Consider the following 19052-nt stretch of genomic DNA (forward strand, 5'->3'; position numbering starts at 1 on the left):
TCTAAGGAGATGTTGTTACTAAGTTTTGTTGATAAATCTGTGCAGGATGGGGTCGTCTAGGAATCGCGTTATTGTCACACAAAGCAGCTAGTGTTTTCAAAACTGTTCAACCTTTTACCGATCATGACAACTTGGTTCTATGATCAAAGCATTCTTTAACGATGTGAGTGAATGAGTTTAGTCGTGCGCCGCTTTTAGCAATATCCCACCAATATCACGGCGGGGAACACCAGAAATGGGTTTCACACATTGTACAAATATGGAGACTCGAACACGGGTCTTTGACGTGACGAACGAACGCTTTGACTTCTGGACTACCCCACCTCCTCTTCAACGATGACAATTGTCATTGATAAAAGAGGATATGGCGATGCCCAGGTCCATCAATTCAAGTTGTTTAATCAAATTCTCATTTATCTAACAACCTTGGTTTCAGTATGTCTATGGGGTAGCCCTGTGGTGAAAGCGTTCGTTCGTCGAGCCTAAGACTCGGGTTTGATACTCACATGTGTCAAGCCCATCTCCGTTGTCCCCCGATATGATATTGCTACGATTTTGCGTAAAACGCAATTCCCTCAAAGGTGGTTAGGGTTCACCAAACCACTGATGTGTTACAGTTTGAGTACTGTTTTTACGTTACTTTCAGCAACGTTCCAGCAATGGAAATAGGCTTCACACATTGTACTCATGTGGAGAATCGAACCCGGGTCTTAGTTGTGTCGACCACTAACCACTACACTACCCCGAACCTGACGTCACAGAAGAGTTTGGGAACAGGCTGTAGAGTTCGTGTCGTAGGATTCTGTGCCTTATATTTCTAGTATATAATTCCCCTTCTCTGGCTATGTTTGTTTTCATTTGTTTTCCCGAAAGAAGAATTTATGTATACTGTGATAAAACGAAAGCAACACGAAGTCAAATACTATCAGAATGAAATCAGTTTTCCGAAGTTCCAAAGATCCCGACTTTTTTGCTAAAAATTTTCGCAGGCATACACAGTTGTAATCAAATGACCCTGAATAATATAATTTTTCTGAAGATCAAAGAAACGGATATTTGTTTTAATAGTTTGTGTGCATAATCCATTGAAATGCGGATATCCAGTGTGTCCAATTCACATGATGTTGCCGTTTGTTGATAACGCTGACGCGGTCTAGTTAATTCTGACAATTGTCTTCACCCTCACCCCCTCCCTTCCCCCAAGGCTGGTCTTGGGTCCGATGGTGATCACCGGAGCATACACTGTCTAGGAGGTTGACCCAGGGTTCTTTCACAAACTGGTTAGGTGACATTTCTTCGTCAGACGAGCTCCCAGAACAAACGCTGGTCCGTTGCGTCCTCTGGCCCACCTCCCTTGATAGGGGGTCAATTATGAACTTTGTCTTGTATGTAATTGCGAAAGGATTATGTTATCAGAAAACTTGTTCAAACCTGTGCATAATACGAGTAATTCTGGTAATATTACATAAGGTCGTGGTGAATTATTGGAGATCTATTGCCGAGATTTCATTGAGTTATATAACCATCAAGCTCAGTGTGTTTTTTGTCTTTGTGAATAAAAGGTGGCAAATTCATTTAATATATCCTCACATCGAACACAAAAAGTTATGGGTCATCTTTGTTCATGATATTATAGGGTTAATCAATCTTAACATTAACACGAGTGGGTGTGTTAGTTAGTTTTATGCCGCTTTTAGCAATATTCCAGCAATATCACGATGGGGAACACTAGAAATAGGCTTTAAACATTGCACCCATGTTGGGAATCGAACCCGTGTCTTCGGCGTGACGAACGAACGTTTAACCACTGGGCTGCCTCCTCCTCAGCATGTCAGACCAAATGTATAACGTGAAATAATAGCACATGAACGTGCTTCGTGTACTGTATCGATGTGGGGAATCGAACCCGGGTCTTCGGTGTGACTAGCGAACACATAAATCCCACCACCTCCATGAAGGCCATGGCTACTGTAAAGCAGAGGAACGTGCCAGATCTCAGTACACCCCCAAATTTAACAATATGGAGGATAACAGTTGATTTCAACACATGTAAACTATTAACAAAATCATTCATGTAACTGTCAGCAGACATGCAAATACCTCCGAGTAGAAAAATATTATACACGGAGGTAGCGTTATATAAGTTATATGCGACCTCGAACTGTCAATATTGAATATCATTAGAAATAAGCGAAACTATGTTGCATGAGGCAATGAAATTATACATCCCTCCAATATGCACCCCCTCCCCCAACTCGTCCTCCCTGGCATAATATTGCTGTTATATTTTTGTCGCTTTATGAGTTTTCGGTAGAGTAGAGGTCAAACATTGCCAGTACCTGACTGCCATTCAAGACAAGCTTGTTGAACACGTCCTACACAAGCAGGCCAAGCGTCTCCCAACAATACAGGCTAGGTAGGAGTGTATTACAGTGTCATTGAGCGTGGCGTGAGAATACATTTGCTTACATCGCCGAGAGTCGCTGAGTACACACAGACTTGTGTAGTTCTATCAATGAAAGATCTCTGTATGACTGTGTTAATGCTAGGGTTGTTGGCCATTCAATAAATGAGTGAGTGAGTTAATATTTAAAGTTACATCGGCAATTTTTCAGTCATATCGTGTAATAAATATATATAGTTTTCGTCAATGGAAGGGTTGAGAACGGTCGGTCACGTTTGTGGGTTGAAGTTATAAAAATGTAACATAGATTAAGATCGATCAGATTATTCCAAAGAAGTCAGATAGGCGTTCGGGGTTCACTTCTCTCCAGCATCCCGGGGTTTAACGTTTAGCATGAACATAATCTTTGGGACACTAGTTAAACACTTGGGTAGACATGAGAGTTAGGTTCTATCAACTGTCGGGTTGGAAAATATGTCAATACTGTGACACCTGCCATCACAGGCATTGTTAAACCAGGTATAAAATTTTGGTCCCTCCATTTTACAACGATATTTTGATCAATAATACATTGTATAATCCGACACATAACTATTCTGTATTCCGGCACGACTTTCCGGTCCAAACAAGCAATTTTAAGTGTATTTAACACTGTGTAAACCGTCGAGACAGGCTTCACTGTAGTTTGTTCCTAAATTTAACAGCCCAGAAATGTTTTGTGCCAAAACACGATATGCTTTTGTGGAAACGGAGGCTACCTTTAGGGCAGGACACCCTTTCATGAATACCCGGTGTCTTCAATGACATTTTACCCCAACGGGTAGCCTAGTGGTTAAAGCGTTCGTTCGTCAAACCATAGACCCGCGTTCGATGGACACAGTTCGTAAAACCCATTTCTGGTGTCCCCCCGTCGTGATACTGCTAAAGACGGCGTAAAACTACACTCACTCGTCATAGTGTCACTTGATCTTACACTCATGTCTGGGGTCATGTCCAGGCGCTCTGCACTATACAAGAGCATAGAACCAACCACAATTAATCACAACACCTCGATCTGACTTGCGAGTGATATCAGTATGGTCGTGTAATTTACTCTACATATCTTTGGATAAAAAGTTTGGGATTTTAACTTTGATTATTATCAGTAAATCACGATCCTCCTCTTCTGATTTTCAATATCAGTGACGAGTCTTTATCAAGGTAGTGTGCATATCACAGCGATCCCTTGTTGTGGCCTTTGTAAATAATCTAAATATGGACCTCAAACTATGGACAGAAACAAGCAAAGACAGAAGGGATGACAAAAATGCCTTCATTGTGACATAATAATCATGTACATTGTTACCACCGCTCTACACTCACCACCGGCACATGAAAATAGAGACACATTTAAATGTAAAAGCTTGATCCGGTTTGCATAACGTATAAGTATTATCCTGTAGTTTATTTTGTATATCTATGACTTTTATTCTATCTTTGATTTTTGTCATTAAGATTTGCAATGACACCGAGTAAGAGTTTGATGACGACGAGTTGATGTCCCCGGCAGTATTTTCAGCAGCATAGAACGACCAACATGATCTACCAATGTGTGTGCGTGCCAAGGTCGCGTACTAGGTGTGCCGCTGTTACACAACTCCTAGCTCTAGATCATATTGTTATCATAAAGTGGGAGACTGGATTCCAGTCACACCAAACAAATATATAAACGCATTGGATCACTTTCCACATTGTACAAACACTAAACGTATTTACCAGTCATGAAAACATGCCCGAACTTGGCCATCCCTGGACATGTTTGCTGTTGAAACACTGGTTTAAGGCTACCACAGAAATCGTTGGGTGAATCGTGATATTTATTAAACGGACTTTGCATAGCAGGATTTTGTTCTCCAACCTTCAGGTTAATCCGGTTAAAATCCCAATTGTCATACCACGGTCTCTTACAAATTAATTCAGCTAGTCGAGCAACAAATTCCATTGCAAAACTTTGAAATTACATGCATGATAATACCATTGGTGACGTCGTAATTAGTTACTCATGTTTGTGGTACGCGACAGCATGGTTGAGTTAGAGTACTGGTTAAAGCCTCACGCTGAAGTAACGTGATCGATGTCCCATATGGGAACAATGTGTGAAGCCAGTTTCCAGTGTCCCCCGTCGTGATATTGAAAAAATATTGCTAAAACATCGTAAAGCTAAACTCACTCGGTGATAGCGTTATGAATACATTTCATGACGTTCAATCGGGATAGGTATGGGTATTGTGGTGTGTGAGTGTGTGTGAGTGCATGTTAGTGTGAGAGATAGAGAGAGGGGAGTGTACATGGGACTACCTGTCTGCATTTGCGTGCGTGTTAGCCCATGTATGTGAGAGAAGACACACATCCAGGTCAGGAGCTTCTTGTTCTTGCGAACACTCTTCAAGTGCAGAATCTCCTACCCATCCATCCATCCAACCATATCCACGACATGTCAAGCTGTGCTCTCATGTTTTAAAAGTGCACTTGTCTGAGTCCTTTTGTTAAAAGTAAAAGGTAGGAGGATATAGGTGGAGCATTGAGGCATTCCTAAAATTACATTAAGACAGGTTTGGGTATATTTAATGTCGAATTAATCGGTGTCTATGTCTGAAAGTATAACGTTTGTGAAACACATATGCACGCAACCAACGAAGACCAAAGATACTCTGAGTGAAGTCAAGTCATGCTCTGTTTAAGGGGATTTGTCATTGACAAGGTCAGGTATATTATCCATGTGTTGGATGAATTATTGCATTTGGTGCAATAAAGAAAATAGTCGTGGCTATGCTAGATCAGAAAATATACCTTCCTTCAAATAATTTGCCGTTTCGATTTTTCCGAAAGCCCATTTGTGTGAAAAATATCATGAAGAGCAGAGATAGATAATGGCTTTTGAAAACACGCTTTTGTATGTCGTTGATACGTTAGGTTACGTGTCCCTAAAACTATACAGTTAGACGCAGTGTGTTAAATAAATGCTTCAGTGGTCCGTTTTTCTGCAAAGTGCCCTTTTTGTCTCATCATAAAGAAACCAAAATACATATCTATTTATTCTAAAATGGTAAATATCAAACAATATTAAAGATATGATAAGAAAAGTATTCGAGATGTGGTTATGGAGTAAGGGAGAGCACTCGTGTTTAACCCAGTCATTGATAGTCACTAAAACTCATTGTATACCATAACACATATTTTTCACTCACTGGACAGTGAGGTACTATTAGTAATGACATAATTTAAATTACCGGGAAATGTCAGTCAAATTGAGCCAAACGTTTAATCATCTTTTCGCACACACACCTGGTATCGTCACTATTTAATGATTCATGAGCGCGTGCTCAGGATATACGTGTAGACGGAATAGTAAACAGATTTCAAATGGATGTGGGCCCACTTGCACAAAACGATCTTAGCTCTAAGACTATCTTAAGCCTATGTTGGAGAATGGGAGTTACAATCATTGTAGCGCTAAGATCGCCTTGTGCAAGTGGACCCAGGTGTTGTTTTGTGCACAGTTTTATTTAAGATAGTGACGCTCATCTACCAACGATGTTAACGGTACACTCAGACATCGTGAATCTGAATCCCTTGACAAATAATGACGTCATTTTCCTTTGTCCTTCAAATGTCATAATGTTAGCGAAAACAACAGCTCATGAGACCCAGCAAAGACATGTATTACGTCCAAGTTCTGTTGGACAGGTCGGTGACTACTTTTTTGACAGATTGTTGTTTTAGCAAGTTACATTGTTGTAACTCCATTGTCCAAATGCCGACGTCGGACAATGAGCGGTCTTGAGGCAGGTAGCGATTGCCTGGAGCTAATTAACACTTACCTGTGATAGAACTAAAACTGCTACTGAAGTAACAAACCCCATGCTGATTTCACGTAACTGACATTGTTAGTCTTACTGAATACACTTCAAAGACATACTCATGATAATCTTAAAACAATGTAGCAGTTCTATTACCAGAGAACGTGACTCGATTAACTATTGTGGCGAAGTTTGAAATATGGTTATAAATTCGTATATACTGTCTTGAAATATGATTATAAATTCGTATATACTGTCTTGAAATATGATTATAAATTCGTATATACTGTGGCATTGGATAGATTACTACATCCAAAGATAACGTCATTTTTTTTTTAATTTGAAGAATGTGTGTGAAGTTTCATAAAATATGTTGTCAAATGAATTTTGTAAACAAACTGAATTTGGTGACCATGGTGACGCACACGTGCTAAAACAGGCGTAAACAAGACACCAAAACACATGAAACCAGTATGATTGCAATTACCGATAGCACATAGATTAGAGAGAGAGGCGGGGCGGTGTGTGTGTGTGTGTGTGTGTGTGTGTGTGTGTGTGTGTGTGTGTGTGTGTGTGTGTGTGTGTGTGTGTGTGATTATCTTGATGTAACGCGAGACCATGCATCACCAGTTTGTAAGATCGATCGTGCTTTGTCACAAAACCAAGTTAACAGACAAGGCTAGACTACAAGGTAGACTTTCTATACATACAGGAACATTTTGGCTTTGCTATCGTCACGTGATACCAAAATTTGTGAGATCATACTGAAAGAAAAATCAAAACCAATACCATCAGTAAACTATCAGGACAGAGAGCAACCTCCTCTTTATGAATATCAACGTCCCACTGACGTCACCAGGAGCTTGACGTCAACGATACGGCGATGTGTTTTGACGTGCGTTGAGGTAAGTGGCGGACATACTGAAATAAAACCAAAATGGCGCACAACGAATGCGCTGATGCACACATCACCTTACATAGCATCACATATAACAATATAAATTCGAAAATGATTATGGGAAAAGTATGTAAACAAAAGAAGTTTACAAAAGGGATAAACACTTTTCCAACCATACACAGATCCCACGGGTCAGAGCAAATGAACAAACCACGGACGACGCGCTAAATAATGTCTTCGAGCACTTTACGTAGCGGTATTTGTCTGGTTTAAGAATTGCATTAATTCCCATTACATATCTTTGAACATCACCGATAGGTGTCGCTGCAGTTGGACTAAAACAATTACCCCTATCAAATTGTTCATCGTGTCAGCCGAATGAAAAGGATTAGTCCTACCTCAGTAACCCTCAGGGGGTCCGGCTGTGAAATCAACAAGTCTTCTGAACACTTAAGCAAACACGGCCCCTGTGAAGTCTGGTATTTAATTACTCTCTTCCTTCTGTTGTTTTCATCTTTAGCAAATGACATTGTTTTTACAGCTATATATATAAAAGGGAGCGCGGGACAAAGCTTCAGTATGAACGTGAACGCTTGCGAAGAGTGATAGCAGTTGAATCTGAAAGTAGCTTTCAGAAATGAACGTGGTCTCGCAATGAACATTTGGATTATGACAACAGAAACTGTGTAACTTTTGTTTGGATATATTTTTACCCAGTAGTGCTAAAATCCGGGTGCCATGTTTTCAGGTGAGCGTTTTTTTAATACTTGCTATAAATTCTCTAAAGCGATGTCCCCTGCTTTTAATGATTTAAATATTTTTCAATGAAATACATAGAATTTATCTGTCACTTGATCAATGAAGGTGTAAATGAACCACATAGTTGTTCTTTGTCACTTGAACAGTGAAGGTGTAAATGTACCCCATAGGTACCATTGGTCACTTGATCAATAAATGTGTAAGTGAACCAAAGAAATGTCATTGATCACTTGATCAGTGAAGGTGTAAATGAACCACTCAGATGTTATTTGTCACATGATCAATGAAGGTGTAAGCGAACCACACAGACGTTGTTTGTCACTTGATCAATGAAGGTGTAATTGAACTCAGTAGGGAAGGTAACCTTACACAAATGTTAGCGAGACATACTAGTGAACCCGTGAACGGATATTGCATTTTAACGAGTATTTTGTTTAGATCTAAATGTGTGCGTGTCTGTGCCTGTGTCTTTGTGTGTCTGTGACTGTGTCTCTGTGTGTTCATGTAACTTTCAGAATTACTTTATTTATTCTAATATTTTTCTATATTCTTCTATATTAGCTCCGTTGAGTTTGAGTGAACTAATGGGAATGTCGATGACTGTACAGGAATGTCTAACGATCTGAGACACTTCATTTTTGTTTTATGTGCTTTACGAATCGTCTCACTAATGAGAGGAAGACACTGCAACTGTATGCACTGCGTGCACCATTTTTGGGTCATGAGTGGGGAGGTAGTGTGATCATTAGATTTTCAATTTCAATTTTCATTAACAGTATAACTTTCTGGTCTGTTTACTACAGCTTGCAATAGTGTGGTAACATATATACAGGGTGAAACGCATTTAAACCATTATTCTTCTATTGCACATCTTGTTTTCAACTGGCGCATGTTGATCGAATTTTTTTTTTTTTGGGGGGGGGGGGGGGAGGGGTTGATTTTTTAATTCTCTAAATTTAATTTTTCATCATTTTAATTAAGTGTCCCCGTCATGTTAATGCCTCGCATCAGGCAAGGCTGTATATGACTATCAGACTCCAAACACTCTCCACGAACAACGGTTATTTGTTTCAGGAAAAAACCTCCTTCTGACCACCGTGATCGTGAACGTTCTCGTGGTGCTGGTCACCTCGATGCAGTCCATGGTCAGACATGGTAAGTGCATAACATCTAGATATCTCAAGAACGTTGCAGAGGCCCTGGAAACATCTTTAATGAACGCCTTATCTAATCGTCATTCGATTAAAGTATTAGTTGGTTGTTGTTTGACGGCGCACTTAACAGTAATCAAGCAAGATGACGGCGGTCTGTAAATAATCAAGTCTGGACCACACAATCCTTTGATCAGCTAGATGAGCATCGATGTACGCAGTTGGGATACGATGACATGTATCAACCAAGTCAGGGAACCTGACCACCCGATCCCGTTAGTCGCCTCCAACGACAAACATGTGTTGCATAAATCCCGAATTGTCTCGATAATGATGTAAACGTGTCTTGAACAATACGAAATTAAAAAAAACCGTAAGAACCAGGAAATAGTCAGAATAAATCTTCCACATGAACACATTTCATTTTTAGTAAAAGCTGAACTGACTGGGGACAATATCACTTAAAGATACCAGGTGTTTCCAACTCCTCGTCAATATGAAAAGTGTCCCGTGACAGTGCTACGTGATGATATAAATGATTGGGGCGGTGGGGTAGTCCAGTGGTAAAAGCGCTCGCTCGTCACGCCGAAGACCCGGGTTTGATTCCCCACATGGTCACAATACGTGAAGCCCATTTCTACTGTCCCCACTTTGGTGTTTATGGAATATTGCTAAAAGCGGTTTAAAACCAAAGGCACTCACTATAAATTATAGTCACGCTGTAAATTGAAGCCTTTTATGACTACGCTGAACTACAAAATATACATTTCATTAATTAAGTCTGAGAACTTCCTTTATACAAAACTTCTATTGCTGTTTCAGCTGACGACGATCAATTAGAAGATCTGCTTGCGACTGACAATCTCATACAATTTCGCAAGGTGCACCACACACGACCAGATCCCGCAAACGTGAACAGATCTCTGAGAGTGCCCCCTGATACCTCCAGGGCAAGGACACTCATTGTGGCACCGAGTCCGCTGATACACGAAGAACTAGATTTTGAGTTCGAAGATTTTCTTTTACCGACAGAAGAAGATCTTCGTCATCACAGGCGGAAACGTCAGGTCATTACAGAAGAAGGGGGTTCTGGAAGTCTGGACGCAGGAGGTAAGTTGAAATGGGGCAGATGGTTTTACATGTATTTCATTTCGACCACGCCACGCCACGCCTCGCCACGCCACGCCACCGTATTCTACTAAATTCCTGTTTATTACACGTTTCAACACAAAGCAGGAAGTGTTCAACCCAGCAATTTACAGATGGGTTTGAACATAATGGGGATCATTGTACTTTAAAGAATAATTATATTTAAGACCCAGATCCAGAAATATTTATCGATTGATATACAACGCGCTCACTTTTAAACACACATTCCTTGTTTTATTTTTCAGTTGAAACGAAGATTGTTCTTGATGTCGCATTCAGTTCTGGTATTGCGACTACAATAAAGATAAACGCAGAGGCAGTGGTAAGAAGTTCCTGTGTTTCTGCAGCGTCGTTTCTTTAGTAATGGGCGTTAATCCTACTCAGTCCAATGCATCTAAGTAATCAAGCAACAGTAATCAACATCTGTCATAACAAGCCAGAGGCATAAGCCAAGAAACAAGCATTAACGTCTGGGGTCCGACCCACAGATGTTCACAGCATGACGACATTCGTAAGCCCATGAAAAATTAGGACTGGAAAAGTTCGTAAAGACACGGCCTCTTTGTGGACCTGGACCCAGGCATATACGTACCCTTAACCGTTTTAGCAAAATGTATACCTTGTTTCATCAAACGTGTTAATGTAATTTTACAACTTGGAGTGTTAAGTGAGGATAAGATATATGAATGTTCTTGTCCGAAAAGGATTAAGAACCGACACTGACCCTGACCTGTGTGTGTTCCTTTTTCAGGTAAAAGCCGAATTCGACACCCAAGGAGTTGATTATTCTACGGTAACTGCCGTGGTGTCGTAAGTATTCAAATGAGTTATAGACACTCACAACGTTTGGAGAAACACACAAATATTATCTGTGATAATCCGAGAAATTTGTATGGCTATTCTTACACTCATAACTTGTGCAAAACTCCAGTGCAAGATAATCAGATAAATGAAGGCAAACTACACGTGGATACTATATAAAGAAACACATGACACCAGGCACATCAGGTGTTTGCGAGAAAACTAAACATGTCTTTTCCCTCTAAGGAAGCAGTACAATCAGCTGTGCCAAGAATGCTTGTGTTCTAAACAATGACTGTTTTATGCGACTTGGCCTCTGCTAATCTTACACTCATATTATTCTCCCAGTGACAATGGAAACGGTGAGACCAGTGTTGTATTCACAACAAAATTCAACTCTGTCAACAATCGCATCCTCGTCGCCTACGTGTTCAAGAACTTCATCAGCGGCTTTACAATCGGAACCTACACCCAGAAACGTGAACCAACTGTGAAAAATGCCAACAACGTAGAGAGTATGTTCTCCGCTACAAGTGTCTGCTTGTTACGACCACTAACCTAAAGATTTGATCCGTTAAGATCAGGGTTAAAAAGATCTTCAGCAACCAATTCTTGTCGTAAGAGGCGACTAAAGGGATATAGTATGGTCAGACTCACTGACTTGGTTGACACAAGCCATGGTGTCCCAGTTACGAAGATCGATGCTCATGCTATTAATCACTGGACTGTCTGGTCCAGATTGTATTATCTTCAGACCACCGTTATATAACTGGAATATTTCTGAGTCAACAATAAACGGTAACCTAAAGAAGACCTACTACTCTCTTATGCCACAAACAGATCATTGTTGAATAATTTACTTTGGAGAAAGATTCTAAATCATGCACTAAGTCATTAAAAAAGTTTCGACACTACAGATCACTGTTGCCATCAAAGTCATTCATTATAGCAACATATCTCATCAAAGACAACAGTCAGAATGTGCCAGTCTTCATGTGAATTATGTACATTAAATCGTCATATCTGTTACAGGGACTGTGACATGTTTTCTCTGCCCATCGACAAGACCCTGTGGATCAGGGACCTGCCAGTAAGTGTCCACAACCCCTGTGTAATATATGGAATCCGAGAAGGGTCATTGTGGTGTTGCCGCATTGTGACGCTTTAGTTAATTTTTGCCTTATTTTGCTTGTTTTTGAGAGGGCGACAACGCGACAATGCGACAATGTCCCTTCTCGGATTCCATAGTAATCCATAGTAAATGAACAGACAACTAATTACCAAGAGTCATAACCGTTCCAACACAATCACAAGAACATCAAACAATACAAACAATTGGTGAAAGCATAAGTCATGACGACAAAACAATTTTTGTGTGTTCCATGTTAAAGAAATCCCCCCAAACAGTACGGTATATTTGTTATCTCGAGTATTATGTTCCATTTTGCTACATCTGCATCCGCTTGCTGTATCACAATTATTTTTTTAAATCAGAGTATAAAAACCTTCCATATGCATCTTAGTATGACTGCACTTTCACTTTATTGCTCTATACATTTACTGTTCTTTTTATTATTTTGCAGACCCAGTAAGTGCAGAACATCAATCGGTGGATTTCAAAGAAGATAGTGGCTACAAAAACCTGACATATTTTAACTACATATTTTAACTTAAACCTAAATGCCCATAACAATTATAGCTTTTTTGTGCATGATGTAATAAATTTCCTGTTAATATTATGAATGACATGATTGAAAACTCATGCTTAAGAAAAGCGAAAATAAAATAAAATAAAATAAATAAAATGTCACGTTTGATATGACGCAGTCTAACGTAATTTTCAATACATTTTGAGTCTTTAAGTACAATGTATACAAATGCAAATTTTTATTTTGTTGTGTTTGTTTGTTTTTCAGTATCAACTGCAACCAGCACAGGTAAATATATTCATTAAAACAACGATTGTATATTAAGCATGATGCGTGTTTTACAGGTGATATACACCTTCGAAAAATATATTCTTAGATCCAGTGTCACTAGTTGTTAGTTTTAAAATTGTTTTGAAATTTATTTAGGAGTAGATAGTTTGTAAAACGAAGGTAGACGTAACTCTGTGAGCCTTGGTGCTTCGAACACGTCTCTTAACAGACTTCTTTCCCTTTCTGTTACAGACTTCTTCCCCTGGGGTTTTTCAACCATTGACAATAAACTTTCGAGAGGTTTCGACGCCAATTCTGAAAGTCGTTTCATTAAGTTTGGCTTCACGTTCAACACTGCAACCAAGTCATACTACTCGGTAAGTGAAACACACTGTGTTTAGACGTTCCAGTGTTGTAATGACACCAGGAGTAATTAATGAAACTATGGTGGTAGTATTCTGGCTGAAAGTAGTAGTAGTAGTAGTAGTAGTAGTAGTAGTAGTAGTAGTAGTAGTAGTAGTAGTAGTAGTAGTAGTAGTAGTAGTCGTCGTCGTCGTCGTCGTCGTCGTCGTCGTCAAATGTCTGTTTTAAGCCTGTACATCTGTGGATTTATTATCTGTTTGTCATTGGCCTTGAGAATACAAATGCAGTTGATACTGTGCAGTGACAATGTATCTGTACACTGCTAGGTGGGCGATAACGGCATCCTGAGTTTCGGAACAACCCTGACGGACCCTGCATTCAACCCCCCCGACTTGGACAACATCGACACCACAACAGAAGACTTCATTTGTGTTTTCTGTGCCGACGCCAATCTTCTCTATGCCGGCACTTCCTCGGAAGTATTTTATGGAGAATATCAAATCGGCGACCCGGGCTGTAGGTATTTCATGCTGAGCGAGTGAGTGATTGAGTTACTGAGTGAGTGAGATGGGTTTTAGCCTCTAGCACAACGGCTCATCCTCAAATGGGTACAACTAAGTTTCCATACCAAATGATGCTAAGAAAATATAAATAAAAATATCGAACCTGAGGGTGTTCATTTGGTTCAGTGGAAATGGTCATAAATTCCACTGTAATATTTTAATTTTAGCATTTTCATTTAATTTAACCTCTGATGTTTTTACCTGCAACACAAAGTGTCATTGTCTGTGGCAGATGTTGCAAGTTAAGGGAAGTAACTCCAACTCCAGTGCATTTCAGGAGTGTTGACAAACCCAGCCCTACCTTTTAGTACCTCAAAACCAAGTCTTCATTTATATCTGCATCAACTGAGAAAAGGTGTTCGGGCCTAATTATTATGATTTTATTTCCAGCATTTGAAATCCTATTAAGAGCTACAAATGAGGTCCGCGTTGTCGACCCAACGTTTGAGGCGATGTGGGTAGCCGTGATCACGTGGTTCGACGTTCCTTACTTTGAGACGATTGATAAAACTACTCCTTCCACCTTGGTACGCGCTTTTCAGTCATTTTAACTCGTTGTTATATTATCATGGAAATCATAATCTATGTCGCATGCCTTTTTGCAGCAATATTGTTTTGAGAAATACAAGTGAGGGTGTTCACTTCAAGCAAGTGGAAACGGTGTTAGCAACTACACAGAACCGTCGCTTCGATTATGGCAAAAACGTTGTATCTCCACCGTAGAACTATCCATGTTGCTGGACCGAGGAGGTTCTCTGGCGCCGGAAACAATTTAGTCCTCAAACGAATGAGGGGTCACCATTCTCTTCCCACAGATGTTACTGAGGTCATATCCTCCCACGTAACCTCTGTACAGGTCATTTCCTGGTTCAGTTAAACACACACACAGAAATACAAAACAAAACAAAAAACAACAACAACAACAAACAAACAAACCGCAGTACGATTTATCTCCCTTCTTTCTGTGCAATCCGAACACGAATTACACCGACTTAGGTCCAGCATGGCGGTCACCATCGCTCAGGGAAAGATGTTGTAGTTTTCCCGAAGGATACGGAAATTACCGAGGCTTTGCGAATGATCACTTTTGAAATAACGTCTCTGATTGCACAACTAAATCTGATCGCAAACAATCACGAATCCTGAACACAAGCACCATGAAAGGGTGTCATTATGACAGAGGTTACATGGGAGGCTACGACTTGAGTAACCTCTGTGGGAAGAGAATAATGGGTCACTCGTTCCACAAAGCTAAATCAGGACTGCCATCCTCGTAGTGCCATTCAGTGAGAGAGAATTTGTTTGATGAAGTCCGGGATTTTCTTGTAGAACGAGTTCTCTCGAAGAAACATGACCCACGTGCATAAAGCGATCGTTTGCGCTACGGTGTTCATAACTCCCATGCTGTATAGTAGCCTTAAGATGGGTTGGTGCTAAGATCGCTTTGTGCAAACGGACCCAGGGCATTTATAAATGTCCTACTCCAAGTACCATAAACAATGCAATACCAGCAGTAGTGTTGTTTTTTTCTCTGATTACAGCGCAACACTTTCCAAGCCGTGCTGATCTCGGACGGGATAACATCTTACGTGCTTATCAACTACAAAGACATGGCCTGGCCCCAGAACTACTTGGACCGTTCTGTCATCGGGTTTAGACATTTAACCACCGGGGTTCTAGTAAATTACAAGCAATACTCTAACGCCCAAAGGGAATCTATCCCTATGGATCTAATCACAGGAAACACTGGTAATTTTTTTAAATCACCATACGGGTTGTCTTTTACGTTGATATATATTCATTAACATTAATATTAATGAGAATATTAATGAGAGGGCCGGGAACCAGGATGTCGTTCAGCTTGCATATAGGTTGTTGAAGAATCAAACAAGAATCCCCATGAGTGAGTGAGTGAGTGTGTGTGTGTGTGTGTATGTGAGTGAGTGAGTGAGTTTATTTTTACACCGCACTCAGCAATATTCCAGCTTTATGGAGGCGAATTGTCAATACACGAGTCTGGACCAAACAATCCAGTGATCAACATCATGATCATCGATCATGATGACACGTGTCAACTATGTCTGCGAGTCGGACCACCCAAACCCGCTAATCGACTCTTACTACAAGCATGGGTTACTGAAGATCCTTTCTCACCCGGATCTTCGCGGGTCTGCGTTGATACTGATATTGCCATTGTTGATTTAAGTGATCCAGACACATAAAGTTCGTCGGTATTTTCTTTCGAGTCAAATTGAATGTTTCGCCCGTTAATCGAAACTTTATATTCTCTTGCACTGATGTATTAAAACTAAACCAAGAACAGATTTTGCGAGAGGAACAATACAGAAAACAATCTCATAACGAGGTGAATACTTCGGGTCATATGGTGCCCTTAATTTAATTGTTTTGTAATGGTTTTAAAATCTTTTGCAGGAATAAATGGCTTGTTTCTTCTCAAAGTCGGCGAATTGGCTGCAGTGGAAACGTCGCGACTAAATGCCATTGCGTGCGGTTCCTGGTACAATCGGAATTACAATTTAAAGTCAGAATTTCAAACTTCTCTGTCGCAAATGATCTCTTGCCCGTGTGCCGAAGACCACATAAAGAATTATAAGAGTTACGATGGACCTAAAACCACAGGAAGTCGTAACTGCTACGAACTTATCAAGAACAAGAACAAACTCGATTCACAGGTAGGAACAGATCTTGCACCGAATCAGATCAGTTCTATACGACAATACAGTACCAGAATAAGAGTGATTGAGTTTGGATTTACGCCGCTTTTAGCAATATCACGACAGGGGACGCTAGAAATCGGCTTCACGCATTGTACCCATGGGGATCGAGCATGGTTAAAGCGTTCATGCCTAAAATATGGGTTCGATTCCCCACATGGGCACAATGTGTGAAGCCCATTGCTGGTATCCCCCGCCTTGGTATTACTGGAAATATCGGCGTAAGACCATATTCAGTCACTCACTCTTATTTTGGCATTATCGGCGTATGGAACCGATATATGCACGACACCGTTCTATGACTAACATTGGTTCAGAGTAATCCAAAGCTACTGGTTACAATGTACATAATGGGACTAGTGAAGGGAAGCATTTTCCACCCAAAACGTCTGTCGTGTAAACATGATTTCTTCCTGTCATGGGATAATCTAATTAGAGTTAATTCATTCTTTGTAAACATACATTGTAGCACCCAATAAGATTTGAGTGGCGCCCAAAATAAAGGTGTCATCCAAATATTTCAGAGGACACTGCTGTCTCTGTACATTATTTATGAATCAATTCTACCGTCCACTTTCAGCAATGCTGTTACATCAGCGGAGCCATCGATGAAGCTACGAGTCACTATCTCCGCTTCAGGAGCTCCGACGATGCTTTCCAGACTGAAGACGTCGTCCCATACGACAACTGTTGCGTCCAAAACACCTTGTGCCAACTTTTCAGAGACGTGAGGCCAAATGGAGTTTGCGCCACCACCTCCGCAGTATCTGAAGGTCAGTGAAGATCCTAGTGTCTCTCTGAGACTGGGGTTGTCTCAAGTCTGTTTAAAGTATCTGAAGGTCAGTGAAGATCCTAGTGTCTCTCTGAGACTGGGGTTGTCTCAAGTCTGTTTAAAGTATCTGAAGATCAGTGCAGATCGTAGTGTCTCTCTGAGGCTTGGATTGTCTCAAGTCTGTTTAAAGTATCTGAAGGTCAGTGCAGATCGTAGTGTCTCACTGAGGCTGGGGTTGTCTCAAGTCTGTTTAAAGTATCTGAAGGTCAGTGAAGATCGTAGTGTCTCTCTGAGGCTTGGATTGTCGCAAGTCTGTTTAAAGTATCTGAAGGTCAGTGCAGATCGTAGTGTCTCTCTGGGGCTTGGATTGCCTCAGGTCTGTTTAAATGCATGGTGATTGAGTTCCGTTATGCTTGACTATCCTCTACTTCCAAACCATTGTCACTCCAACAATGAACGTAAACTCACAAAGGGTATGTAACGTGTTCCGTGAATCACATGATAGTGATGAGCTCCTGTTTTTTTTCTTTTGCAAAGGGTTTTACAATGAAGGGATTTATGAAAGGATTTACAATGAAAAGGTTTATGAAAGGGTTCTACGATGACAAGGTTTACGATCACGGGGTTTTACAATGAAAGGTTTTACGAAAGGGCTTTACAACGAAATGGATATTACGATAAAAGGGATTTGCAGCGAAAGGGTTTTACGATGAAAGAGGTTTTATGAAAGCTCAAATGTCCCAGTCGTTTAAGATGATGCAGTTCCGTTGACAAAGTTATCTCTCTTAGTTAAACCAGAAAATAGGTTAGTTGTTTGTTTGGCATTCTAGAGAAAGAGTCAATGATCCATCCATAAAGTTGCATGTTTCATTATAGGAGTTTGTGTTCGAATCCCAAATTCTGACTATACTTGCTCATGCTCGTTAGTTAATCAAATCGGAAACGCATAAATTATATGTCTTTCCTCGCCGACCCAGCAGTCACGCCATGATGTAATGGGAAAACTGTTAACAGGCATATTAAACCACACTCTCACCCGTTCATGTTTCACAAGCATTTGCCGCATGTTTAATGCACTCCACTGTATTCTTGTTTCATTAGGGGAGGCAGAGAGCCTAGTGGTTGAAGCTTTCGCTCGTCACGCCAAAGAGACGGTTTCGATTTCACACATGGGTGTATTGTCTGAAACCTATGTCTGGTGTCCCCCTCCTTGACATTGCTGGAATACTGCTAACAGCGACTTTAAACCAAACTCACTGACTCAATACTGCTAACAGTGGCTTTAAACCAAACTCACTGACTCAATACTGCTAACAGCGACTTTGAACCAAACTCACTGACTCATCTTGTTTCATTGTTTACAGCCAATGCTGAAGGCGACCCCCACATAACCACGTTGGATGGTTTTGAATACACCTTCAACGGGTATGGAGAATACCTAATGTCCGAGATTGTAAATCCTAACGAAAACTTCACCATGGTCATCCAGTGCCGTACATTGCCGGCTAAAACCTCCACAGGAGCCGACTCAAAGGCCACTATTTTCCAGGGTTTTGCTGCCACGGAGACAACCGTCGGAGGTCCATATCCCGCCACCTCCTTTGTGGAGATGAACAAAGAACGAACAAGTATGCAATTTTTAGTTTATTTTTATTTAAAAACATCTGTTTCTGAACCTGCGTTTAAAAGAAAACTATAC

The 19052-nt window shown here is 40.5% G+C and overlaps 1 protein-coding gene across 1 annotated transcript in view; it reads left to right on the forward strand.

Moving 5' to 3' along the window:
* The window catches only part of LOC137298659 (uncharacterized), a 119214-nt gene that overhangs the window by 23369 nt on the left and 76793 nt on the right, over nt 1–19052 (forward strand). Inside the window, exons 2-13 of the mRNA XM_067830942.1 lie at nt 8975–9055; nt 9874–10161; nt 10446–10522; nt 10952–11010; nt 11350–11516; nt 12918–12938; nt 13173–13297; nt 13610–13799; nt 14237–14373; nt 15388–15525; nt 17162–17354; nt 18718–18981. Of these exons, the coding sequence (XP_067687043.1) occupies nt 8975–9055; nt 9874–10161; nt 10446–10522; nt 10952–11010; nt 11350–11516; nt 12918–12938; nt 13173–13297; nt 13610–13799; nt 14237–14373; nt 15388–15525; nt 17162–17354; nt 18718–18981 (1740 nt within the window). The remainder of the gene's footprint in view (nt 1–8974; nt 9056–9873; nt 10162–10445; nt 10523–10951; nt 11011–11349; nt 11517–12917; nt 12939–13172; nt 13298–13609; nt 13800–14236; nt 14374–15387; nt 15526–17161; nt 17355–18717; nt 18982–19052) is intronic.

The sequence above is a fragment of the Haliotis asinina genome, chromosome 10 (assembly GCF_037392515.1).
Source record: "Haliotis asinina isolate JCU_RB_2024 chromosome 10, JCU_Hal_asi_v2, whole genome shotgun sequence".
Taxonomy (NCBI): domain Eukaryota; kingdom Metazoa; phylum Mollusca; class Gastropoda; order Lepetellida; family Haliotidae; genus Haliotis; species Haliotis asinina.